At 37.0% G+C, this 27,527-nt stretch overlaps 1 protein-coding gene across 2 annotated transcripts in view; it reads left to right on the top strand.

The window, feature by feature from the left end:
• Positions 1-27,527, top strand: part of LOC123531218 (cytochrome P450 3A14-like) — a 58,056-nt gene that overhangs the window by 9,373 nt on the left and 21,156 nt on the right. Inside the window, exons 3-9 of one of the 2 annotated variants that reach the window (XM_045312012.2) lie at positions 2,421-2,473; positions 4,300-4,396; positions 8,849-8,968; positions 9,796-9,884; positions 10,210-10,358; positions 14,610-14,740; positions 17,295-17,376. In XM_045312012.2, coding sequence (XP_045167947.2) covers positions 2,421-2,473; positions 4,300-4,396; positions 8,849-8,968; positions 9,796-9,884; positions 10,210-10,358; positions 14,610-14,740; positions 17,295-17,376 — 721 coding nt within the window. Of the gene's footprint in view, positions 1-2,420; positions 2,474-4,299; positions 4,397-8,829; positions 8,969-9,795; positions 9,885-10,209; positions 10,359-14,609; positions 14,741-17,294; positions 17,377-27,527 lie in introns of both variants that reach the window. The other variant, XM_045312013.2, reaches the window with a different exon arrangement.

Here is a 27,527-nt window from a genome sequence, read left to right as displayed (position 1 = left end):
CAAAATTGTAGATATTGAAACATTTGAAGAGCGGTTACAAGTTCTAATAATAGCCTAATGTCAATGTGCAATAAATAAATTTTTAGCTAATTCAAAAATATGAAAAGTACCATTTTTCATGCTGATGCACATGCGTAAACCAATGGAATAGAGTTTTGATTGACAGCATGGACAGTTTTAGATAATGCTTGAGAGAATTTTCACATTTCATTTTATCTCACAAACAGACTTAATCAAACCGAGTTTGCTATTTTTACGTTCTGGAGTTCTATGCCTCCGAAGGAATCTTTAGATCTGTCAACAGTTAGTACAGTCAAACTATTTTCGCCAGAGCTTGATAGGACAAGCAACATGTGTTCGAGATATCAGTAGTACAAGCCAACGTGAAGTATATTTTAGGTATTTCCAATTAAGTAGCACATTTCAAGAACTAGATTTTCTATCACCGAAGCTCTTAATGCGATATTTGCATCATTTTATTCTAAAAATTCACCACGCTATTTCTGTTTCGATCTTTTTTATCTTTGTCTTTGCTTCTACACTCTCACTTCCTATTCAAACTAAAGTTGAAAAACTAATCAGATCGTAACAATTTACAGATCTGACACATGGTTTCAGACAGGATGTCCTTGATATCATTGTGAAAACAAAGCTTGTGTCTTGACACTGAAACATTAGTCATTCAGATGTTTTACAAATAAAAATGTAAAATTAAAGATATAAAAACATCAGAAAGTTGCTTTAATTTTTTTTATAATAGTAACATTCAGGCTCGTTCAGTGATACATTGAAGTTATACCTTTCGATATTTTCATGATTACTGACATATGATGGTTCAGCTAATCAAAATGATGAAATATGGTGGTTCGATAGTTACCAAGAGATATAAAATGCGTAAAAATAACTTCCTGCAGGATGAGAAGAGCATGAAGAAGAGATTTGAAATTCAAAATGATGGATTTATAATAAATAATGCCGATTGATAAATTATGTCAGGCTAACCCGTCTATAGCTTGTGAAGTGTTATGGAGTTTATTCATTTTCTTATATAAGGGTAAAAAGTTATTTCTATATAAGGGTAGTTCATTCTAACATTCCGCACTGAATTTATCTGACAATACATTTATTTTTACACGTTTAAGGCTACAATAGCATTAGCTCACAATTGTTTACTTTATAACATCAGTAGATTCCTTCGTGATACTTTGGTAAGTTTGCTCCACACGGTTCTATCACCAACCAATCACTCGGAAATCTAAAGGTGTTGTTACAGGAAAACAAACATGCTTTGCCCCTATATTCACAGTCATAAAGATCATACTAATAACATTCGATATACTATCGAATTTACTGACAATTATCAAGCCTTTTTGAAGTTATGACATCTAAAGAACCAACATAAACAAATATTTATAAAATTGTAGACATTGAAACACTTGAGACTTAATCAAACCGAGTTTGCTATTTTTACGTTCTGGAGTTCTATGCCTCCGAAGGAATCTTTAGATCTGTCAACAGTTAGTACAGTCAAACTATTTTCGCCAGGGCTTGATAGGACAAGCAACATGTGTTCGAGATATCAGTAGTACAAGCCAACGTGAAGTATACATTATATAGACCTGACACAGAGTTCGAGCGAGCAAAAGTAGTAATTGGATAATCCGAATTCGAGCAAACGAAGTTTTACTGTACTAGTCTTTATAAAATACGCACCATAGATTTTTTTCTACCTGTACTATTCAATCATACAGGTAACCAACCAGCCATTATGGAAACTGTTAGCCAGAAAACGGAAACTTTAGAAGCATGAGAAAGATAACTTCCATTAATGAACAAAATATTAGAGCGTACGAAAATTTAAGCTCATTCTATAGAAATAACTTTAGTCGTTTTGAATTTTGCCAGTCTCAAATGCAATAAATCTATTAGAAGTAATTTATTTTACTTCTGAGATTCATAATTATCACCGAAAAAATACAAATTTGTATTAGAATGTAGCAAAAATTGCAAATATCTGAAGTTTATAACAAAAATGCACTTACTGACCTTTGACCTTGTTCAGTGACCTTACTATGGCCCTTAGAAGGCGACAGCCCCCCTGAAAAGTTTCCATTTTTTATAAAGTTAACAATGAACATGGCTGTCGGGCATTAACAAAAAATGCCATCAAAGCCAATTTCTAGGCCTCTTCTTTGGATATATAGGCAGACTATAATACAAAGGTCAACCATTGGGGTCAAGTTGCGTCCACTATATGAATAGATGTAATCAAACCGATCATCGTACAGATTTTACTCAAATGTCCTGGTTGATTGCTAAAATTATGAGTCTACCCTGATATTATATGTATTTCACACCCACACCGCTTCAGACCTGTGCATAATTATGTGTATATAACTTTTACGTTGTTTTTTTTTCAGGACTGGGCTGAAGCTAATAATGAAATATTACAGAAATATGGACCAGTATCAGCGTAAGTCTGCACTACAGTTATTCTGTGTAGAAATGATAAATACAGGTATTAAAAGAAAAATTCTGCTCACATATGACATTTCATGTTAGTAACTTTGTTTTTGTTTCTTTCAAAATTAAAAAAAAAAAGTATTGTGTGTAGCTGGGTTAATGCATGTTCAACTGAATTGTTTGATAAAGTGTTTCTAGATATTTTAGGATAAAGTGACATGTTCATATTATATTGTTTGCTCGCAAGTATTTTTTGTTTCTTTGTTTTCACGTTACTAAGTACTTAATTTAATAAAAATATCAGTAATATAATTTTATACTAACGTTTTAAAAGAAAAATTGAGCCGTGCCATGAGAAAACCAACATAGTGGCATTGCGACCAGCATAGATACTGTTCGCTTTCAAAGCCTATTGCAATTAGAGAACCTGTTAGCGAACAGCATGGATCCTGACCAGACTGCGCGGATGCGCAGGCTGGTCTGGATCTATGCTGTTCGCAAAGCCACTATGTTGGTTTTCTCATGGCGCGGCTCAATTGTTGTCTCTCAGTAATGGAAAATACATCCTAAATCTTCCATTAAAAATGATTATTGAACCAGGGCTCAATATAGAGGGGGTAAAGAAAGTTCGTACCAGTTAAGTAAATGGCCAGGAAAGTTTCATACCGTTCACTTAACATTTAGCCGGCTGGCGGCATGTCTTTCTGCCTTTACGATTAGTGCAGACTGAGATCAGCCTGCACATCGGTGCAGGTTGATCATGGTCTGCACTGTTCACTATTCAGTCAGTGAATTCTCCATGAACACCCCTTCAAATAATGAATAAAATTGCCAAAATTGAATGTTGGACTAGTCCATTTTAGAAATTTAACTGGGTAAAGGTGACAGACTACCTATGACCATCTTTCAGGTTTTACTTTAATTGGATCAGTTGTGATGCATGTATGACATTTGGTGAAAATTTTCTCTTTCTTATATTGTTTTGTAGAAAAAGGCATTTTTCACTAAAAGTTATTTAGGTAGGCCACTTCTGTAATTAACAGTACACATATGTAGCAATATATTTAGAAGTTACTTGCTTCGTACTACATTATAGTATTTGATGGTACAAATAATTCAGATCTGACTTAAAATATTTGAGCCACACCATGAAAAAAACACAGTGCGTTTGCAACCAGCATGGATCCAGACCAGCCTGCGCATTTGCACAGTCTGGTTAGAATCCATGCTGTTTACTTTCAAAGTCTATTGTAATTAGCAAAACTGTAAGCGAACAGAATGGATCCTTACCAGACTGCGCAGATACTTGTGACAAGTAATGCTTGATTCTTTTCAAAAGTTCAAAATTCATGAACTTAGTACATAGAGCACAAAATGTTGTTTTCTCCAATAAGCAAATCTGAAATTAGGCAAATATCTAAAGCTGCATTAGTCAACATATTAAAATCAGCATTTATTATGGTGGAAAACTGTATATTATGCCTCCCTTCTCATGTTTATTTTTCCACTTTGAATGAAATTTCCTTACACCCTGTACCTCTTGATGTTTAAAAGTACATGTAATGTTTCTCTTTGATTAATGTGAAATTATTTAGATTCACTGACATGAAATTTCGCGCAAACATGAAAAAGGACTGTTTCGCGCGGGCTTTAATTCGCGCATTTTCAGTATTAATAATGAAAAAAAAAATTATTAAAAAATGATAATAGCGTGGTCTTAAATTCGCACATCGGTTCTAGCGCAGAATACGTGAAAAATCGTCCTATGCAAATAAAAATGATTTCACAGTATTTGATTATTAATCTGTTGAAGCAGTACCTGTATTTTATTTACAGAGGATCTGTTGGTAAAATGAAAGTCATATCTGTTGCTGATGTAGACTTACTGAAGAAAATATTTGTCAAAGAACATGTGCACTTCCAGAACAGATTCGTAAGTATTAAGTGCATATAAAAGAAGGATTTTGAGATTGTTGCTTTTCTGCTTTGGACTTTTTATTTTAGTTCAAAAAAAGTCTTAATAAGTAAAGAGCTTTTTGTGCCCCCACAGTTTCAGGTGTGTGGATGTGGGGAGGGGGCACTTAGAGTTGCCTTTGTCTGTCCATCTTTCCTTCCGTCAGTGTCCAAATTTATATCATGCATGTCTGAAAAAAAGATTTGACCTAGAGATATCAAACCTCAAAGGAGTGTTATTCAGCATGTGAAGTTGGGCACCTGGTGTTTTAATTGCGATTTCTCACAACCAGACCAGAGTTATTGCCCTTGAGTAAGTCAGAAATATGCATAGAAAGGGCATAAAAAATTGTGTTCCATGTATCACGAAAGTATTTGACTTAGAGTCATAAAACTTAAGGCGATTGTTAAAGGCCTAGATTTTGGCAGTGGGCCAAGGGATTTCTGTCTTCACCAGCACAGTTGGGGGCTAATGACCATCACAGTATGGTTCCAATAAACAAGGGTCATTGTTTATTGGAGAGTCAGTCTACCTTTCAAGTGAGAAGGGGAAATAAAGTAATTGATTTTAAATTAATGAAGAATATATAACATTTAATGTTATACTAGGTTTTTTGGGGGGCATTTCTATATAAAGAAAAATATTGTTGATCAAACACAATAATAAAATAATCAGAAACTTATTTTCACAATTATAAAATAATGAGAAACTTTCTTAAAGAAATATGCAAGTTCAACTTTTTTTCAAATTCTGTCTGGCGAATTATGATTTTTCAGAAACTTTCTTAAAGAAATATGCAAGTTTTTATTTTTTTCAAATTCTGTCTAGAGAATTGTGATTTTTCAGAAAAATGTGACTTTCACTCATCTAAAGCTGGCAGAATACTGTAGATATCATTTGTCTAAAATTGAAAACAGTATGTGCATTTCAAAGTTACAAAGCAAAGCATGAAAAAAATCACTTTTGGCAACAAACTGAAAATGAAAATTGAGTATAGATGGAACACAATAATTTTATATTAATTTTTTGTCAGCACAAAGAACTCATGAAGTTTTCACTATACTTGTGTTTTATTATCATTATTATTTTCAGTATTATTACTGTATCTTTTATCATCCTATATGTAATATAATAATAAAAATAATAATAATAATAATTATTATTATTATTATTATTATTGTGATTATGATTATTATAACATTAAAGTAATAGTTATTATAATCTATATGATATCAAAATAATAATAATTATCATTATCATTCCACATTCACTGAAGAAAAATTAATGTCTTTCAACTCCACTGCACACATCTTCATGGTCTAGTTGAGGTCCCTGCTGGCTAATTGCCCTCTAATCAGTTACTGTTACATAATCGCTGATAAGCAGCAGATAAGATGGAAGTTGTATATTGGAATTGGGGGGGGGGGACACTTATATAGTAGTGAATCTAGGCCTTTAATAGCATGTTAAGTTGAACTTGTGCACGGTGTGTTTTGTTTGTGACGTCCAAGGGTTTTTTTCGGCCAATTTTATAACCGTAATTCGGCTATATTCCCAATGCCAAAAAGTATGTATTTTTCCAAAAATAAGTGCAAAAATTCCCAATCTACATTCTGAAAAAAAATCATCAAAATTGCACAAACATTGACCAATTCATGGACAATTTTGTAATGGCAGCATGTTAAAGAGGTTGTACAATGTGAAACAAGTGTATGAGAAAGTGCTTAAACACATCCTTACTATATCCTGTGGGACTAAATATTTCCCAATATGGAACATTTACACATCAAAATTCCCAAATTTGGGGGTATAGGCTGTGCTCCCAAAACTGCAAGAAAAAACCCTGACGTCACACAGTCTGACCACATAAAGTGCTTAAAAGTTATGTTGCATAATATTATATCTGAAGAATCATGAAACCAGGTAGTGGTGGCCACAGTGTCTGGACACATGTCTCGTGATGTTAGATTCTTTTTGTAAAGAGTTACTCCTTTTATGGGTGGTCGAAATACACATGTAAATTTAAATTTAAGGCACTGATGCATTTTAGATTAAAAAACAACAAGGTAACGGCAGTAGAGAATATTTTGATCAGATTAGTAATAGCTCAACCAATTCATAGAATAAGGATCGAGGGCTACTGTACTTGCCGTGGCATCGCTGTCAGTGTCACTGTTGGCATCATTGTAAGATGAACTACTCAGTTTCACTGCCACATCTATTATCACCAGTCTTAACATAATAGATGGTCATGGTAAGGGGTAGGCATTTGTAGATTAGGTCAAGGTCACTGGGGTCAGATATGTGTTGGTCAAAGTTTTGTGTAAACTTCTCTATTTCACTATATTTTTAAACTACTGCCCCTTTTATGATCTAACGTGATAATTGAGCTGTGCCACGAGAAACCCAACATAGTGGGTTTGCGACCAGCATGGATCCTGACCAGCCTGCAGGCTAGTCTGGATCCATGCTGGTCGCAAACCCACTATGTTAGTTTTCTCATGGCGCAGTTCATATTATAAGGATTGGTCTTGGAAAGGAGCAGACATAGGTTTGTTAGGATAAGATTCCCTGAAGGTCAATTTCAGTCAGATTATTGTAGTAATAATTCTTAAAGTTTCACAACACATCAATTTCAATGTGTCTCTTTGTAAATTGATTTCAATTATATGTTGTTTAAAAATCTCTCACATCACAGATTCCCCACTATTATCTCTCCTACCAGTAGTATCATTTTTGTCCACATTATCCACTAACTTAGGTCCTAAAACTCACAATGATTTTCAGTATTCCTCATAGTCCCACCCACCTCTACCTAATTTATACCATCCTCTATTACACACTTGCCCCATCCCACCAATGTTTTCACATTTTTTGTACTATTTTATATTATAAATCACGTATTGCTTCTAGCAATCCGTCATATGGCCTCTTTTACACCATTGCACCTCAGCCCTGTGACCCCATCTCCCTAAAAAGATATTTATTTATATTTTTATTACCATTTCATACACATACACTAACTTATATCTCCTATTGTTTCTTACTAGCCCTCATATCCTCACCTTGTCCCCAACAAATTCTCCTTTTTAGCTCACCTGTCACATAGTGACAAGGTGAGCTTTTGTGATCACCCGTCGTCAGTCCGTGCGTGCGTGCATCCGTCCGTCAACAATTTCTTGTCTGCACGATAGTGGTTTCATTTATGATTTTATTTTAACCAAACTTGCACAGATCTTGTATCACCATAAGATCTCGGTTCCTTTCTTGAACTGGCCAGATCCCATTATGGGTTCCAGAGTTATGGCCCCTGAAAGGGCCAGAATTAGCTATTTTGAGCTTGTCTGCACAATAGCAACTTTATTTATGATTTGATTTTTACCAAACTTGCACACAACCTGTATCACCATAATATCTTGGTTCCTTTCTGGAACTGGCCAGATTCCATTATGGGTTCCAGAGTTATGGTCCCTGAAAGGCCCAAAATTAGCTATTTTGACCTTGTCTGCACAATAGCAGCTTCATTTATGATTTGAATTTAATCAAACTTGAACAAAACTTGTGTCACCAAAAAATCTTGGTTCCTTTCTTGAACCGGCCAGATCCCATAATGGGTTCCAGAGTTATGGCCCCTGAAGGGGTCAAAATTGGCTATTGTGACCTTGTCTGCACAATAGCAGCTTCATTTATGATTTGATTTTAACCAAACTTGTACACAACTTGTATCACCATAAGATCTCGATTCATTTTTATACGCCCGCAGGGACGTATTATGTTATCGCCTCGGTGTCCATCTGTCTGTCTGTGTTTTGGTTAGCAATTTCCCTTCCGCTCTGTAACTCTTGAACCCCTTGATGGATTTCAGAGAACCCTGACACAAATGTTCACTCATTGAAAGGATGTGCAGAGCGCATGTTTCGGATGGCTAAATTCAATGTCAAGGTGAATATTGCTCTGCATTGGCGTTGCATTGCAGTGCTCTTGTTTTTATTTGGCAAATCCTTCTTTTGTTTGCTTAAAATATTTTTTTTTATTACTTCATTTTATGTTACTATAAATAGTTTATTTAGTAACGTTTTTATTATTGGCCGTAGGGAAAAACTGAGACCACTTTTCTGTGGTACAACATGGATGGTACCTCCAAGTTTTAGGTGTATTTTGACATATCTTGTAAGAATTTTTTGTTTTTGGTTAAAGCGGTAGTACTCAGGTGAGCGATATAGGGCCATCATGGCCCTCTTGTTTTTCTATTTTTCACCTACACCCTCACATTTCTGCCCCCCCCCTACACACAGAAGTAATATGTAAGATCTGTACAAGTTAAAATTTCACTTCTCTATTGACTTCCCATATCTATTATAAAATAACATACCTATGTATCATTGCCATTATTTGACAGTAATATATTTCAGGATACTTCTTCTGTTGCAGACAATGGAGGATTTTGATCCTTGGCCAATGAACAAGACATTACTGTCCCTGAAAGATGAGCAATGGAAACGAGTTAGAAATATAATTACACCAACCTTCAGTGCTGGTAAACTGAAGAAGGTCAGGTTATTTAAAAACTTACAGTGAGAGAGACATTGATACTGAAATATTGTTGAAGCGGCTTGAAAATTATATATACATATGATTGTACTTTTTACCATTTTTCTGAAGTTACTGGTGGCAAATGTCACTGACTTTTTAATCATTTGTTTGTCACCTCTGTTGGTTTGAAACTGACGAATGACATTGTAGAATCATTAGATGTGAGGAAGCTACCTGAATGACTTGACAAAGTTTGGTGTTTCTACCAAGGTACCAGCTCATGCCAAAAATAATATCTTCAGAAGCAACTAAAGTCCTTCTCCACCATTCAGTCTAAATGTGACCATATATATGTTACAGAAAATGCAGATAAAAAGAGTACTTATAGTCCTATATTTTGACCCTTCTTTTCCAGTTGCTTTAAAATTCATACATAGATTGCTACAAATTAAAGCTTTCCTTGATCAAGGAAGAACCTAGGTGCTCTTACTGGCATTATTTCATCAAAGGCGGGCACAGTGGTAGAAGTACAGACCTTCCATAAGCCAGCTGGGTGGTTTCCTCACATGAAGAATTCTATGCCCCAAAGTGAGGCTTCAACCCCCAATGGAGAGGGTTAAGTGAACCTTAACCACTTGGCCACAGAGTATTATGATGTAGCCAATAGAACTTCATTATACATGTATTCATAATAAATATACAACATCTTAGTTTGGTGGTTCTCATGAAACTATCATCAGGATCACATCAGCGAGGCCAGAGTTGTTGCCCTTGAATTGTTTTACAATTTAACTAATAAGGAAGTTGACAGAATTTCTTTTCAACAAATTTGCTTTTTGTTGCAGATGACCAAAGAGATAAATTATTGTGCAGAACTTCTAACATCGGGGTTGATTGAGAAAGCGAAGTCTGGTGAAGAAGTTGACAGTAGGAAGTAAGATGCTCTGTTTACTATATAACAAAACTTAATTCAGCCTGATTGGCAGGAAATTATTTTTAACCAGTCTGTGTAGTGGTTGATTAAAACATTGCTTGGATCATGACTTGATTTCCAGTTGAATTGGTTCACATAATTATGTACAGCAGCGAAAGTTTTGACCCAGCGAAAATAGATTCTTTTACAATAATAGTTGCATTCTTATGTAACCCTTAAGAACTGCAGTCTAGCTGTGACAGATTTGCTCTGTTCGCAGTTGTCTAAGTTTTGTCACAAAATCACAACAACAGCCTCACGTCTTTAGTTTTATCTGTATTTGCAGACACCTTGGCTGCTACACAATGGATGTGATTGCAGGTACAGCGTTTGGTATAAGGACAGATGCATACAACAATCCTGATGACTCTTTTGTTTCTCTCGCACAGAAAGTATTTGGACAAGCTTCACTTAATCCAAGCACTCTGCTTGCCAGTAAGTACAAAATGAGCCGCATCATGAGAAAACAAATATAGTGCATTTGCGACCAGCATGGATCCAGATCAGCCTGCGTAGCGCGCAGTCTGCTCAGGATCCATGCTGTTCGCTGGCAGTTCCTCTAATTGCAATAGGCTTTGAAAGCGAACAGCATGGATCCTGGTCTCAGTTGGTTTCCTCACAGCACGGCTCAGATATTGTCAGGTTCATATTTATGACAGAAATTTATTGAAATAAACACTTATGCATGTTCACACACTACACTGTTGTAGGAAGAAAATAAAAACAAAATAACAGACATGTTTTGTATATTTGTACAGTTTGGGGTTGACATTATTCAGTAAAACCTATTACTTGGTACTAAATTGACGATTCAGAAAATAAGGAGGATTGTATTTGCCCTGGTGTCACTGTTGCTTATGGCATTGTTTAATACAGTTGTGTTTTATGGCACAGTTCCCAGTTTTTAGCTCACCTGAGCACGAAGTGCTCAATGTGAGCTTTTGTGATCGCCCTGTGTCCGTCATCCGTCCGTCCGTCGTCAAGAATTTGACTGTTAACACTCTAGAGGTCACAATTTTGGCCCAGTCTTAATGAAACTTGGTCAGAATATAATCCTGAATAAAATCTTGGAAGATTTCGATATTGGGTCATCTTAGGTCAAAAACTAGGTCACCAGGTCAAATCAAAGGAAAAGCTTGTTAACACTTTAGAGGTCACAGTTTTGATGAAACTTGGTCAGAAGTTACGCTCAATAAAATCTTGAATAAGTTCGATATCTGGTTATCTGGGTTCAAAAACTAGGTCACCAGGTCAAACCAAAGAAAAAGCTTGTTAACACTCTAGAGGTCACAGTTTTGGCCCAATCTTAATGAAACTTGGTCAGAATGTTACTCTCAATAAAATATTGGGCGAGTTCGATATTGGATCGTCTGGGGTCAAAAACTAGGTCACCAGGTCGTCAAAGGAAAAGTTAGTTAACACTCTAGAGACCACATTTATGACTGTATCTTCATGAAACTTGGTCAGAATGTTAGTCTTGATGATCTTTAGGTCCAATGTGAATCTGACTCATGTAGGGTTAAAAACTAGGTCACCAGGGCAAATCAAAGGAAAAGCTAGTTAACACTCTAGAGGTCACATTTATGACCATATCTTAATGAAACTTGGTCAGAATCTTAATCTTGATGATCTTATGGTCAGGTTCAAATCTTGGTCAGGTGGGCTCAAAAAATAGGTCACTTGGTCAAATCAAAGGAAAAGCTTGATAACCTTCTAGAGGCCACATTTATGACTTTATTTTCATGAAACTTAGAATGCTAATCTTGATTATCTTTAGATCAAGTTTTAATATGGGTCATGTGGGGTCAAAAACTAGGTCACCGGGTCAAATCAAAAGAAAAAGTTAGTTAGCACTTTAGAGGCCACATTTATGACTATATCTTAATGAAACTTGGTCGAAATGTTAATCTTGATGATCTTTAGGTCAGCTTCAAATCTGGGTCAGATGGGGTCAAAAACTAGGTCACCAGGTCAGATCAAAGGAAAAGCTAGTTAACACTGTATAAGTCACATTTATGACCGTATATTAATGAAACTTGGTCAGAATGTTAATGTTGATGAATTTTAGATCAAGTTTGAATCTGGGTCAGGTTGGATCAAAAACTAGGCCACAAGGTCAAATCAAAGGAAAAGTTTGTTAACACTCTAGAGGCCACATTTATGACTGTAACTTCATGAAACTTGGTCAGAATGTTGACCTTGATAATCTTTAGGTCAAGTTCGAATCTGGGTCATGTGGGGTCAAAAACTAGGTCACCAGGTCAAATCAAAGGAAAAGCTAGTTAACATTCTAGAAGCCACATTTATGACCATATCTGAATGAAACTTGGACAGAAAGTTAATCTTGATGATCTTTAGGTCAATAGGTCAGATGAGCGATACAAGGCCTTCATCTTAATCTTGATTACCACACGTAGCGTGATAAATTTCTTCGGTAAGATGCAATAGGGTTAGAGGCCAAAACTCAAGGTCAAAGAAGTTGATATTCTTATGGCCCCAGCATCTACTGATGCGGGAGGCATATAGTGATTGTCCTGTCCGTCCGTCCGTTCGTCCGAGCACACTATTGGTACCTTAGGTGGTAGGAGGTGTGGCCTAGGACAATAGAAATCCTTTGTACTCATTCCGTAACCACTTAATTCTTTTGTTCCTCAAGTGGTCATTCTATTGTTTTCAAATAATGGAATGACCACCTCATGCATGAATCGTATCGGGCCCGTCCGTCCATCAATCAGTACGAGGTTAACCAAACTGGACCGTTTTGTCTAGCATCAATACCCCTTACTAGAATAACTTGATACTAATGCAGATGTAACCTGTGACCATTCCTTATCTTCAGACATCACCAGACCTCAGTTTGACATTGACCTCATTTTGGACTTAGATTGCTTGATATAGGCCATCTCTTAGTTAACCAAATGGGACCGTTTCGTCTAGCATCAATACCCCTTACAAGAGTGAATTGATACTAATACAGATGTAAACTGTGACCATTCCTCATCTTCAAACATCACCTGACCTCAGTTTGACCTTGACCTTGACCTCGTTTTGGACTAAGGTGCAAAATCTATCGACAAGGACGCCACTGGGGGCATCAAACGTTTATTGAATGCAGCTCCTTGTTTTGACTATGTCTGTGACAATGTTTTATGATATATTTTATGACGTTATTTTATAACAATGTTTTATGATTCTACATTTATGCAGGGAGCATTACAGTGTTGCTGCTGTCTGTACGTCCATCCAAACATCCTGAAATCCTGTGTGTCCAGCAGCTCCTACACTATAAGTCTGATTTGCATCAACACTGTGACTTATTTTACCCCAGTTATAGACTGTTGATAGTTTTGCCTTATGGAATATATAGAAAAATCTTGCCTTTCAGACTCCGCAAACACTATTGAAAGGATATGCTTGAATGTTCCACATAATTATGAAGGACCTTAATATGAAGATGGCCATAAATAATGGGCTTTTTTTCTGTGGCTGTTTCTTTTCTAGAATTATAGCCTTTCCTTAATTTCACAAAATGCCATAGTGAAGAAAAAGTTTGTTCAACTCCTTGACAACTACACTTCATGAAGGAATAGATTCAAAGATGCTCAGATGTACAGCCTTATCAGCATACAATATGCAAAATGTACAGTAACATCTTTCATTGGATGGTCGGTACTAAAAATATTGCTATTTGAGAAGATGGCGCATTATGTGGGGGTATCCATATCATGTGGTCACCATACTAGTTTTTTTTAGCTTGATTTTTCGTAGAAAAAAATGGAGCTGTTGCACTCGCCAAAGTGTCTGCGTCACCACCGTCATTTGTTAAAGTTTCCAATAAGTCAGATATCTCTATTACTATCAAAGTTATTGACTTGAAACTTAAAATAGTTATTTACTATCAAAGTCTACACCAGGTAAAATAATCCCCATTACTTAATTTTGACAGGTATGCCTCTTTTTAACTTAGAATTTAATGGTTAAAGTTTTTGATAAAGTCAAATACATACTATCAACACTTTTGACTTGAAACTTAAAGATAGTTATTTAAGTTACTATCAAAGCCCTTACCAGGAAAAGCAATATATATAACTCTGATTTGAATTTTGACAGAGTGATGCCCCTTTTTAACTTAGAATTTTTTTGTTAAAGTTTAATTAAGTTTTTACTGGCAAAGCCCTAATTCAAAGTGAAGCACTGAGAAAAGTTGAGCGTGCTGTCTTGCGGACAGCTCTTGATATAATTTGATGTGTTTGAAAGCAGTTTTCTTCCAGCTCTTACTCGTGTGTGCAAGGAAGCAGTAACATGCAAAGAACAGGTATGTTCTGGAACATAATCGAGGACAATTTGTTAATTGCTGGCCATTACATAACTGAAATACTGTTTAAAAAAAGTACTGTATCCAAAGTATACACATGAGCCACGCTATAAGAAACCAACATAGTGCATTTGCGACCGGCATGGATCTAGACAAGCCTTCGCATCCACGTAGTCTGGTCAGGGTCCAGGCTGTTCACTTAAGGTTTCTCAAATTGCAATAGGTTTTGAAAGTGAACAGCATGGATCCCGACAAGACTGCACGGATGCGTAGGCTGGTCTGGATCCATGCTAGTCGCAAATGCACTACATTATGTTGGTTTTCTCATGGCACAGCTCAAATAAACAATCTATCTATCAGTTTTATTTCAGTACTATTTCCAGACTTGGCTTGGTTTCTTATGAAGATGTTTGGAATTAGTTTCTTTTTCCCGAAAGATTCTCTAGCATTCTTCGTTGATGTGATCAAGAAAATAATTAAGGAGCGGCAGGAAAAATGTGATGTAAGTATCCTGTAGACGATTTAGGGTAGGGGAAATAGTTTGTAGTGGAATCTGACTTAGAACCCTCCTGTTGATGGAATCTCTGTGTTTGCCTGTGTACATACACCTTGTCTTGGTCATAGCTTTATAACCTGTATTCTGATTTTATTAGTCCTTTAATTATTTTGTCTGGGAAAGTTGGACGTCCATCTGTCTGTCTAAATGAAGGGCTCTTACCTTCGATGGTAACAGGTATGGTGCTCTGTTACTATACTTACTGCCTCGGTAGCCTAGTGGTAGAGCGCCCGCTTTGAATGCGGGAGTTTGTGAGTTTAATCCCTGGCCGCATCATACCAAGATGTAAAAAAATGGTTCTAGTAGTTTCTTCACTTGGTGCTCAGCATTAAGAGGATAGTGCTAGCACTAGTCAGCCCGGTGTCAGTATAATGTGACTGGGTTGCATATCATGTCATGTGTCTACAGCGTGATATTCCAGTGAGGCAGCACTATAAAGTTTTGCTCACTGCTATAAGTAGACACCATTGTTTATATGACTGAAAGATTGTTGAAAAAGACATTAAACAATCGTGCGCGGACGCGCACACACACACGCATACTACTGTTACTATATGCATAGCAACTTAAATAATTTTTATATTACATTTTCCATGAATTTTGAGAAGTGAAAATTGATTGTTAAACAGGTGAAATCATAAAGTGTAGATATGCGTCAAATGTTTATCATTGGATGCAGAATGTGAGTAACTTTAAGCATTGCAGAGTTATGCCCCTTTGCTCTCAAACAAATTGCATCTACATGTACTGCAGTATTGGTGCATTGAAATTTGTGGTTGAATAGCAAGAAATGAGCTGCGCCATGAGAAAACAAACAGTAGCTTTGCGACCAGCATGGATCCAGACCAGCCTGTGCATCCACGCAGTCTGGTCAGCATCCATGCTGTTCGCTAATGGTTTCTCTAATAGCAATAAGCTTTGAAAGCGAACAGCATGAATCCTGACAAGACTGCTTGAATGTGCAGGCTGGTCTGGATCCATGCTGGTTGCAAAGCCACTATGATGATTTTCTCATGGCGTAGCTCAAATTGTTGTATTATGTTTATGTATGTTGCCTTGTATATTAGTGGCATTATTTCCCTTCACACACTCTCACCCAACACCCTATTTACTTACCAACAGGGTTTCATATCTTTCATATTTTTCATATACTTTACTTTAAAGGTACCTGCTTATAGGTATTCGAAGCGACCAGTCTGCTATATTTTACCACTACAGTTTATATTGGTGGCTTATTTTGAATCGTTTGGCTATATATGTGTCACAGGGTGAAAAAAATATGCAGTCAGTCCGGGGCTCGAACCCAGGACCCCTCGCTTACAGGTCGATTGCTCTACCGACTGAGCTAACCGGCTGCCTGAGACATCTTCTCCCCTAACGTGACCAAGTCCGTACCATGACATACCCCCACCCCCCATATTCTGGATATATATTGCTAGCGTTGTAAGACTGACCAATCAAGCATGCCAGGGTCGCATGTTGGGCGCCAAATGTCACAGGGTGAGAAAAATGTGCAGTCAGTCAAGGGCTCGAACACGGGACCCCTCACTTATGGGACGAGTGCTCTACCGACTGAGCTAGCTGGGCTGCCTGACACATGTTCTCCCCTAGCGTGACCAAGTCTATACCGTGACATATGTGTTTGCTATCCCCAGTACCCTTAGGAAATCTACATTAACTGGGATGATTGCTCAGTTAATGGGATCTGATTCGATTACTAGGTGAAACAGGTTTCAGTTATGCAAAACCGCTAATTGCTCTCAAACAATAAACATCATAAAATTTCAATCAGATTTCTTTGACCAGTGCATAGACCCGTAGTATATTTCGGCTGAAACACAACAACATAGTCAATATTCTCTGATTTGCCTGGCATGATATATTCAAAATAAAATACACTCTAATATGATTTGTTAATTATCACACTGCTTACAAATGATAAAGTCAGTATGTGTGTGTGTGTGTTCGGGTTTAACGTCTTTTCAACAATTTTTCAGTCATATAAACGACGGTGTCTACTTATAGCAGTGAGCACAATACCCAACTTTATAGTGCTGCCTCGCTGGAATATCACGCCGTAGACACGTGGCATGATACCCCACCCAGTCACATTATACTGACACCGGGCTGACCAGTCCTAGCACTATCCTCTTAATGCTGAGCGCCAAGCGAGGATGCTACTAGTACCATATTTTACGTCTTTGGTATGACGCGGCCGGGGATCGAACCAACGACCTCCCGCACTCGAAGCGGATGCTCTACCACTAGGCTACCGAGGCGGTTAGCTCCTAATGAAATCAGCTGCTTTGATACGGTCGTCAGGAAAGAAAACAGCATTTTCAATATGGTGGCTGATTAACCAGTTCAATTTGATTTCATACAATCGATTAACCAGTTTCAAAATTTTTAAATCATACTAGCCCTAAAATCTACATTTATCTTTAATATTATCATCTGCATAGTTTTATCATTATACTTATATAGTGTTGTCTTATTGTAGACGGAGAGAACAGACATGTTACAACTGATGATGAATGCAGAGTTGCAAGGGGAGACAGAGGATGGTACTCAATCTGCAAAAAGTATGAATACAAGCTTTAAAACCTGTAACTGTGAACTGGATAAGCTGTGTTTCCACAGTGCAGAAGTATTTCAATTGTTTATACATGCTGAAGTTGATCTGAGCAAAGTGCTATACATGCTGAAGTTGACCTGAGCAAGTGCTCAGAGAGAGCTTTTTTGATCTATGTCTATCGTACTGTTAACACACTTGATGTCACAATTTTAGCCCAATTTTTATAAAATCTTGGTCAGAACATAACCCTTGATAACAAGAGCTGTCCATAAGACAGCCAATGCTCGACTTTTCTAACTATTGTCCCAGAAGCAGGAAAATGTTACCCTAACTGTTAAGATCATCTGTAGAGTTTCAATCCAGTATCTGGATCATTTTTGGAGATAGTAACTTGTATGCAAAACTTTAACAAGAAGTTTTATGTTCAATAGGGGGCATAATTTCACCAAAATGCATGTCAGAGTTATGGGACTTGATGCAGTTAACTAGTTTTATATCCCCGAAGGCACATGTGAAGTTTCAATTTAATATTTGCATTTGTTCTGCAGAAAGTAACTTGCACGCAAAAGTTTAACCAGAATTTTTTAAGTCTAAAAGGGGGGCATAATTTGTTCAAAATACATGTCAGAGTTATCGAACTTGACCCAGTGAGGTTGGTAATTGATCTAGAAAAATAAAAAAGATTCTAAGTCCAAAAGGGGGTATAATTTGCCTAAAATGCAGGTCAGAGTTATGGGACTTAATGCTATCAACTAGTTGTATAACTCTAGAGGCACATGAAGTTTCAATTCTGACAGTATCTGCACAAGTTTTGGAGATATTAACTTGCATGTAAAACTTTAACCAGGATTTTCTTAGTCCAAAAGGGAGCATAATTTGCTCAAATACAATAGTCATGTCAGAGTTATGGAATTTGACCCTGTGAGGTTGGTAATTGACCTAGAAAAAAGAAAAATTAAGTTTTCAAAGCTACATGTAAATGCCTTTAAATGATAGCTGTATGTACTTGCATGCAAAGCTTTAACCAAGGTTTGACGCGGATGCCAACACCAGGTTGAGTAGAATAGCTAGACTATTTTTCGAATAGATGAGCAAAAAATTCAGATGATTTCGCTGATGGGTCATCTGGGGGTCTGAAACGAGGTCACTAGGTGAATTAAAAAGTTAACTTTTTAATGGCCACATTTGCTACCTAATTTTTATGAAATTTTGTCAGAATATTTGCCAATTTAAAACCAATCTTACATTCAAAACTGGCTAACCACAAGTCAGAAACTAGGTCACAGATCAAGTTATATGAAATTTTGTTAAAACTCTAAAGGCCTCATTTTATATGTGATGAACATAAAACTTTGTCACTAAGTCAAAATACAGGAGAACATTGTCAACTGTCAGAAGGTCACATTTTCTGTTTATCTTCACAGAAGTTGGTTGGAATGTTTGTCAGTTTAAAATCGGGGATAAATGTGTGACTCGGTCACTTGAGAAAAAATTAGGCCATTAGGATAAATCATAGATAAACTTTGATAACACTGTAGAGGCCACTTTTTCAGCTTGATCATCATAAATTTTGCCAGAATGTAATTAGTGCCCTACTGGTTGAAAACCAGTTTCGGGGACTATAGGAATGCGCTTTTCCGTCCGTCATTCCGTCCTTCCGTCCATTCGCAATTTCGTGTCCAGTCCATAACTCTGTCATCCATGAAGGGATTTTAATATTACTTGGTACAAATGTTCCCCATGATGAGACAACATGTCATGCGCAAAACCCGGACCCCTACCTTAAAGGTCAAGGTCACAATTGGAGGTCAAAGGTCAACAGGGCATTTTCCCTGTCCGGTCCATAACTCTGTCATCCATGAAGGGATTTTAATATTACTTGGTACAAATGTTCCCCATGATGAGACGACATGTCGTGCGCAAAACCCGGACCCCAACCTTAAAGGTCAATGTCACAATTGGAGGTCAAAAGTCAACAGGGCATTTTTCCTGTCCGGTCCATAACTCTGCCATCCATGAAGGGATTTTTAATATTACCCTTGGCACAATAGTGTAACCCATCATGAAAGTCGATGTGTCGTCAACTCTGTCATTCGTCAGGATCAATATCACTTGGCACAATGTCCATGATGAACACGTGTCTTTCGGATTGCATACCTGTCAAAGTCAGGACTTTGAGGTCAATGTCACACAGAGCTTTTTTGTCCGGTCCAAACCTGCCATCAATGAAGGTATTTTATATCGGCAAAGGGAAAGCTTGACGGTCCTGCTGTTCAGGTCCAATGAGTCAACAGTAAATGTTTCCATTAACTCTGTCACTTCAAGTTCAGCATGGATAGTTAAGTGATGTCATCCCTTGCTATGAACAATACTGTAATCTGCATTTTCCTGCCTTGTAATTGTGCAAATGAATTACTCATTAACATAATGTGCATTAAAATTGCGCAGGCTTACAAGTTGCAACATCCAGCAGGACAAATTCACAGCTCAAGAGGATTGGTAATTCGATAGAGTTCAATCGCAGTCTATATGTCAAGGTAAAACGTAGTATAAATCAGAACGCCACATGTTTTTTAAAAAAATCTGAATCCTGGACGTTAGATAGCCGACTTAATCTCCCACATTAACGTAACCATGTATGATTTCTATAAACTTTTGGGTTGAATTTACTGGTATAATTTTAAGAAAAACTAAAAACTATATGGTAACTAACTGGTCCAACATAATATTCGCCGATCAGGCTTCAGCCATTTGATATATTAGGCAAATGTCCCATGGTGACATGTATGAGCAAAACCTGGATCCCTAGCTAGCTCAAAGGTCAAGGTCACAATTTGAGGTCAAAGGTCAATATGGTTTTTTCCTGTCCGGTCCAGAACTCTGTCATCCATCAAGGGATTTTGATATTACTTGGCATAAATGTTCCCCAGGATGAGACGACTTGTCATGCGCAAAACCAGAACCCTAGCTTAAAGGTCAAGGTCACACTTGGAGATCAAAGGTCAATGGGACATTTTTCCTGTCCGGTGTATAACTTTGTCATGCAAAACAGGATTTGAATATTACCTGGCACAAATGATAACCACTAGGAGTCGGTGTGTCATGCGCAAGAACCTGGTCGCTAGGTCGAAGTTCAAGGCCACACATAGAAGCCAAAGGTCAGATACAAGAATGACTTTGTCTGGAACATTTCTTCTTTATGCATGGAGGGATTTTGATGTAACTTTGCATAAATGTTCACTCGCATGAGGTCCCGCAGGTCCCTAGGTCAAAGGTCAAGGTCACACTTAGAGGTCAAATGCCAAATTCAAGAATGACTTTTTCCGGAGCATTTCTTCTTCATTAATGGAGGGATTTTGAAGTAATTTGGTACAAATGTTCACCGCTATGAGACATCCTTGTTTTTAGAATTATGTCCCCTTGTTTTTACTATAAATAGCTTATATTGTAACTTATTTATTAGTTTTCTGTGGTACAACATGCATGTTACATCCAATTTTTAGGTGTATTTTGACCTATCTCTACGTGGTAAAGAGTTTTATGTGGACTTGTATAGATTTTTTTACTGTAAATAACTTACCTTCTTGATAATTGGCCAAAAATGCTATATGAAAACTACTATAGGTTTTTATATATACAACTTTTAATCCAAGTGTTTTGTTATTACATATTGTATATATAGTACAGTATTGTTTATACATTGTTGACAGATATCAGTTCATTATGTTATACTGCAGTAGAGAAAATTAGGTGCCTTCCAGTAGGGGACTTTGTATGGCATGGCAATACTTAATTCACTTGTTCTTGTTGGAATCTAGGACAAGTTCAAAAGTAGGGTACCTCAGGTCAAAAACAATGTCACCGGGTCTAAACATTGAAACATAGTTTATGATCTACCTGATTTACATTAAAAGTGGTCAGAATGTTTTCTTTAATGAAATCTATGCCAAATAAAATATTATCATGGTAGGTTTTCTAGGCTAAGTCATGGTGATGATATACTATTAGGGCCTTTAGAGCCCTCTTGTTTTTCTTTTTTTAGCTGAGCACGAAGTGCTCAAAGGTGAGCTTTTGTGATCGCCCTTTGTCCGTCATCAGTCGTCCGTCCGTCAACAATTTGACTGTTAACACTCTAGAGGTCACATTTTTGGCCCAATCTTAATGAAACTTGGTCAGAATATTACCTTCAATAAAATCTTGGACGAGTTTTATATTGAGTCATCTGGGGTCAAAAACTAGGTCACCAGGTCAAATCAAAGGAAAAGCTTGTTAACACTGTAGAGGCCGCATTTATGAATTTATCTTTATGAAACTTGGTCAGAATGTTAATATTGATGATGTTAAGGTCCATTTTGAATCTGGGTCATGTAGGATCAAAAACTAGGTCACTAGGTCAGATCTAAGGAAAAGCTAGTTTACACTGTAGAGACCACATTTATGACCATATCTTAATGAAACTTAGTCCGAATGTTAATCTTGATGATCTATAGCTCAGGTTGAAATCTGGTTGAGGTGGAGTCAAAAACTAGGTCAGCAGGTCAAATCAAAGGAAAAGCTTGTAGTCCAGTAAAAATACGAAATTTAGGGGAAAAAATTTGCACAGAAATGATTTTTGGCATGTGTGATCTATAACATATCAGGAATGACATATCAAAAATCTACCAAAATCCAATGATGCAAATACCCTATTTTTGGGGTAAAATGTTGAAAAAATGAAACGAAAGTGCGAATTTTTGGAATTCCATTATAGCTTCATATATACTTATCTAAACTTGTCAGAATTTTAAAGGATATAAGCAGAGTCTATTACCAGTCACCGAAAATTATATTTGAAACAATATATATCCAATATGGCTGCCAAATCCAAAATGGCCGCCATAACTTAAGGGAATTTCTGGAATTGATTCATAGTAGTTTTATACTGCATCTGAGTGTGTCAAACATTCAAATGATAACAGGAAAGTAAAACAACGTTCATTACACATAATCCCTACAGCATTTTAATCCAATATTACATCATATATCCAATATGACTGCCTTATTTCCAATATGGCCGCCTAAAACAACATGATAACCAACAATTTTAGCATTATCTTTATGAAATGGGTAACAAGTACCCTTACTGAAACAAAGGTAGCGGCTAGCAAGCCAAGCTGCTACCTAGTCACTTCCACTTTTGATAGCAAGAACTAGTAACAGGAAAGAAGCAGGTGGAAGTGAGTATCTGCTATGTACCTGCTATCTACTCACTACTAGTAGAGACTTTCGGTATCAGGAACCTGCTAGCACAGACATATGATAGCTACAAAGCGATTTTGGTGGCACATTAAGTCTAATATGACAGCAGCTACCTGCTACAATAGCAATAAAGTAGCACTTAATATGATGTCATTGTGTAGGCCCCCTAACATATATCACGATATCACAATGTCTGTAGCTGGAAATGAAATGTTCAGTGCTTGGGACATGTGATGTAGTTGTTCGATTCAAATGTATAAAATGTTGTCTATTCTTATTTACTCAAGAGGGTGATTTTTTTTTATTTTCACGCAGGTAAGAATCTCTCTGATTGTTAGTTTTTTTAGAAGAATGTCAGAAAGTCAAAAAACATTGTCCAAGTTGAATTCAAGATGGCGCTGCTAGATATTCCAGGAGCCGATGTATTTTCAAATCCGTAAAATATAAATTTAACGGTTATTTTTTGCTTCAGAAGTCAGTTTTACAAAACAAGAGATGAGGGCATATGTTGTTCTAGTTAGGTTGAGTGATTTACATGGTAAATAGAAAAACAAAAACTGTCTTTTGATACAAATGTTATCAGGTCTCGGCAGCGCATATCAGCCTCGACCTGATAACATTAATATCAAATGACAGTTGCCTGTTATTTTCTATCATCGATACTTGCCATTTGATATATCAATACAAACTTTTCTATCAATGACAGCTCTATGAAATAAAATCTTGATCTAGTCAATATTATGTCTCCAAATATACCAATGGTTTATATTTTGTTAATTTTCACTTTTGTTGATTTTAGGTCTGTATTTTGAGCCAGTCTTTGGAACTTCTACATTTATTTAGCTCACCAATATCTCAGTGTGATCAGGTGAGCTTTTGAGACCACATTCGTCCGTAATCTGTCAGCCTGTCATCTGATCATAGACATAGACTATTTCCTTGTGGACACTCTAGAGGCCATATTTTTTTGCAATCTTCATGAGTCTTAGTCATGATATCTAGGTCAACCTTTTCAGTTTTGAACACTGTGGGGTCCAATCTTCATGATACTTTACTATGTTTACCCTGGGTGGATTAGATGACCTCCACAAAATATTCTACAATAATCTCAAAGGTAGAAGCTCGGTAGAATGAAAAGGTAGCAGATAGGTAGCGGCTACCAGTATAGCAAGAAAACTAATATGCATACAAAACACTACCAATAGAAGCTAAGTAGCAGGAAAAGGTAGCAGCTAGCCGCTACTATAAAAGCAGGTAACAAGTAGCAGCATTTGAGGTAGCAGGAAACAGTAGCAGCTAGCCACTACAAGTAGCAGGAAAAATAATTTGCAAACGAAACACCACCAATAGCAGCTAGCGGCTACTGGTAGCAGTGTGGTAGCAGCTACTTAACTGCTAGATCTACCTAGCTGCTATTGGTAACGAGAGGCCAATTATTTCTGTAAGGGTAATAACTAAAATTCACAAAAATTATATTTTAAGAAGTTATCACACTGTATAGCTTTACTTAAATGCTATGTGGTATTGTAATAGCTAGTAACTCTACCAATACAATATCAATGCAAATAATCAAACAAGTCCTGATTTCTGAGCTTTTATTTCTTCCAGATGAAGTGAACTTTAGATTGTCAAGTCCTCTGCATGTGAACTACATTCCAAACCTACTTTTCTGCAACTACATGCTAATGTTTTACACCTCGTTACCTGGGCCTAGTTGTTTGAAACTTTAACGGGCGATTAAGCTAATGGTTGATTAACATTTAGGGTTATATTTCAACATCTTAGAATAGAGAAAAGTGGAAACTTCACAGGTCGCTCAACACGACAAAAACGAAAATGTTGCAGGCTCGGTTTGATTGAGCCTGTTCATGGACGGTAGTGGAAATGCATGCTATCGTCCACGCCGTCTAGCCCCGGATTGAGCAGAACTCAACATTTACACATGCTAAAAGTACAAAAAACAATTTAGAGACATCCGCAGACTTAGTAAATCAAAGTTATAGATTAAGGAATATGAACAATAAAATGTCCTTACCATAAAATCAAAACATCATACTAGTGTTTCCACATTAACTAATATTTTGGATCAAAAGTTAACCGGCGGTTAGTTCAACAGCCCGTTAAATTTTCGAACAACTGGACCCTGATTGGCATATACAGCAAACAACTTTCATGACAACTATTCCGTCTGTTCGACGTGCAGAGGACTTAGTTGTGATAAATCGTTTGTACCGGAGTTTAGTGCTGACTAAATCTTTAACAATCTAAAGTTCTGTAGTGGGAATTCAGTAAAGTTTAATTAGATCACTGTAAGAGGTCACAGGAGAAACAGCCAATCAGAGAGGAGGATCCCAATCACCTGGCCTGGAGGACCAATTATCGACGAGCAGCATCGCTTAACTTCCAAACTCCATTGAATCTTCACGTATTCTGTATCACCAACTGGAACTATTCTGTATCACCAACTGAAATCCAAGGCCATCTTGGGTAGTTAGTGACTGCATTGTATTTATATCTGTCTGTTAAACCTCTTCCGCCCCTAACAGGAGTATCGGACCCGGTATAGTGATGGCCATTTTCACTATATTGGTGTCAGAAGTGGGATGAATGCAGCATCCATGTTGTCTATAGCACACATGGAACTAGGAGATAAGTTAGATACATAGTATCTGCATTATTGTACGGAACACATTGAGCGCTAGAAACAGGGGTGACTACAGTATCCATTCTTTCTAGGGCATCCAAAGAAAGGGTAAGTAATGTATCTGATTTATGGCATAAGTCATATGGGTGCTAGACTTGAGGGCTACTAGGTATCCACATTGTCTAAATTGCACGTGGCTTGGGCAGAATGGTAGATACAGTATTTGTATTACTGGCCAGATTGCTTTGGATGTTGGAATTAAGGGTTGATACGGTTGCCGTATTTTCTAAACTGTAAGGGGCGCTCCAAGAAAGGTTGAGTCAATATCTGCACTAACACATATAGTGCTAAGATTATGAGTGGATACAGCCTCTTAATGATCTCCAGTACTAATCAGCTTGTCTGGATTAAATCTGGTGTTATTCCTACCAGGCCTACTAGCATTAGTGGTGTCAGCAATATTACTCCCACCATCTGATACAGTCATCAAACGGGTTACCGGTCAATGTACTGCTCCTCTGCGGATACTCATCACTGATTTCCTCAAGACTAAAGTCTGGACACAGTAGAGAACTAACAGCCCCAGAGCTATTTGCTTGCTGTCCCCAAACTTTCGGATATTCGCCCAGCACAAGGGCACTACTCTCATTCACCTCCACCCACCCCCATTTTACTACATCTACAAAAATAATAGCTCAGAAATCAGGACTTGTTTAATTATTTCTGAAGAAATGAAGGGTAACATATTTGTAGAATATCTCTGGTGAGTAGGTCGGTAACCTAATTCAGAAGTATCTGTTTTGCTGAGAGACAGTGTTTCCTGAATGTTAAATGTTTAGCAGACATCATGATTACAAACATACAGGAAGTAACTATGTAAGTTAGACATGGAAATCAAATAAAAGAATGCATTCATATCCGCATGCGTACTTGCCTAAGTGTGTATTTCAGGGCCGTAGGAACAGTCCGGGTGGGGTCCCCCAAATAATTTGACTGATTATGGTAATTATCATAGCAAATATTTTGACAGCGAGTCAAATTTAGCTGATTTTCATAATGTGTGCGCCCATCCCCCCAATCTGAAAATGCTTTCTACGGTCCTGTATTTGACATTGTAAGGGTTTTCATACAGTTATTCTTCAAGTTAAAGAAATTAATAGGATTCCAACCCTTTTTCTTCAAACTCTGATCCACAAATTTAAAACAAAAATATTTGCAACACAGTTAAAGAACTTTAAAATGCACTATGAAATTGTATCAAAGGTATTTCTGTGTATCTTTTTATACATGCAATGTTAAGAAGTCATTAAAAACAATGTACAAGATAAGTTTCAACATTTTTAAGCTTAAAAATTCCAATTTACTCAAAAATATAGGCGTATTATCAATATTCCAGAAAATCGCGGTTTTAGATACAGTTTCCAGCTTTTCCCCCAAAAAAATCATATTTTGCATACTTGGATTTTGGTAGATTTTTCACTATAGACTCAGCACATGTTGTAGAATATGAAAACACAAAAACCATTTCTGTGCAAACTTTTTCCGTTTGCATTTTTGACACTAGATTTACTGGACTATTGTTAGCACTCTAGAGGTCACAATTTTGGCCCAATCTTAATGAAACTTGATCAAAGTGTTATTCTTAATAAAGTCTTGGATGAGATCGATATTGGGTCATCTGGGGTCAAAAACTAGGTCACCAGGTCAAATCAAAGGAAAAGCTTGTTAACACTGTAGAGGCCACATTTATGAATTTATCTTTATGAAACTTGGTCAGAATGTTAATATTGATGATGTTAAGATCCATTTTGAATCTGGGTCATGTAGGATCAAAAACTAGGTCACTAGGTCAAATCAAAGGAAAAGCTAGTTTACACTGTAGAGACCACATTTATGACCATATCTTAATGAAACTTGGTCCAAATGTTAATCTTGATGATCTATAGCTCAAGTTGAAATCTGGGCGAGGTGGAGTCACAAACTAGGTCACCAGGTCATATCAAAGGAAAAGCTTGTTGACACTCTAGAGGTCATATTTATGACTGTATCATCTTGATGATCTATAGCTCAAGTTGAAATCTGGGTGAGGTGGAGTCACAAACTAGGTCAGCAGGTCAAATCAAAGGAAAAGCTTGTTGACACTCTAGAGGTCATATTTATGACTGTATCTTCATGAAACTTAGTCAGAATGTTAAACTTGATGATCTTTAGGACAGATTCGAATCCGGGTCATGTCGGGTCAAAAACTAGGTCACCGGGTCAAATCAAAGGAAAAG

The sequence above is a fragment of the Mercenaria mercenaria genome, chromosome 11 (genome assembly GCF_021730395.1).
Source record: "Mercenaria mercenaria strain notata chromosome 11, MADL_Memer_1, whole genome shotgun sequence".
Classification (NCBI taxonomy): Eukaryota; Metazoa; Mollusca; class Bivalvia; order Venerida; family Veneridae; genus Mercenaria; species Mercenaria mercenaria.
The sequence above is the reverse complement of the archived record's forward strand: the minus strand, read 5'-3'. Positions and strand labels throughout refer to the sequence as shown.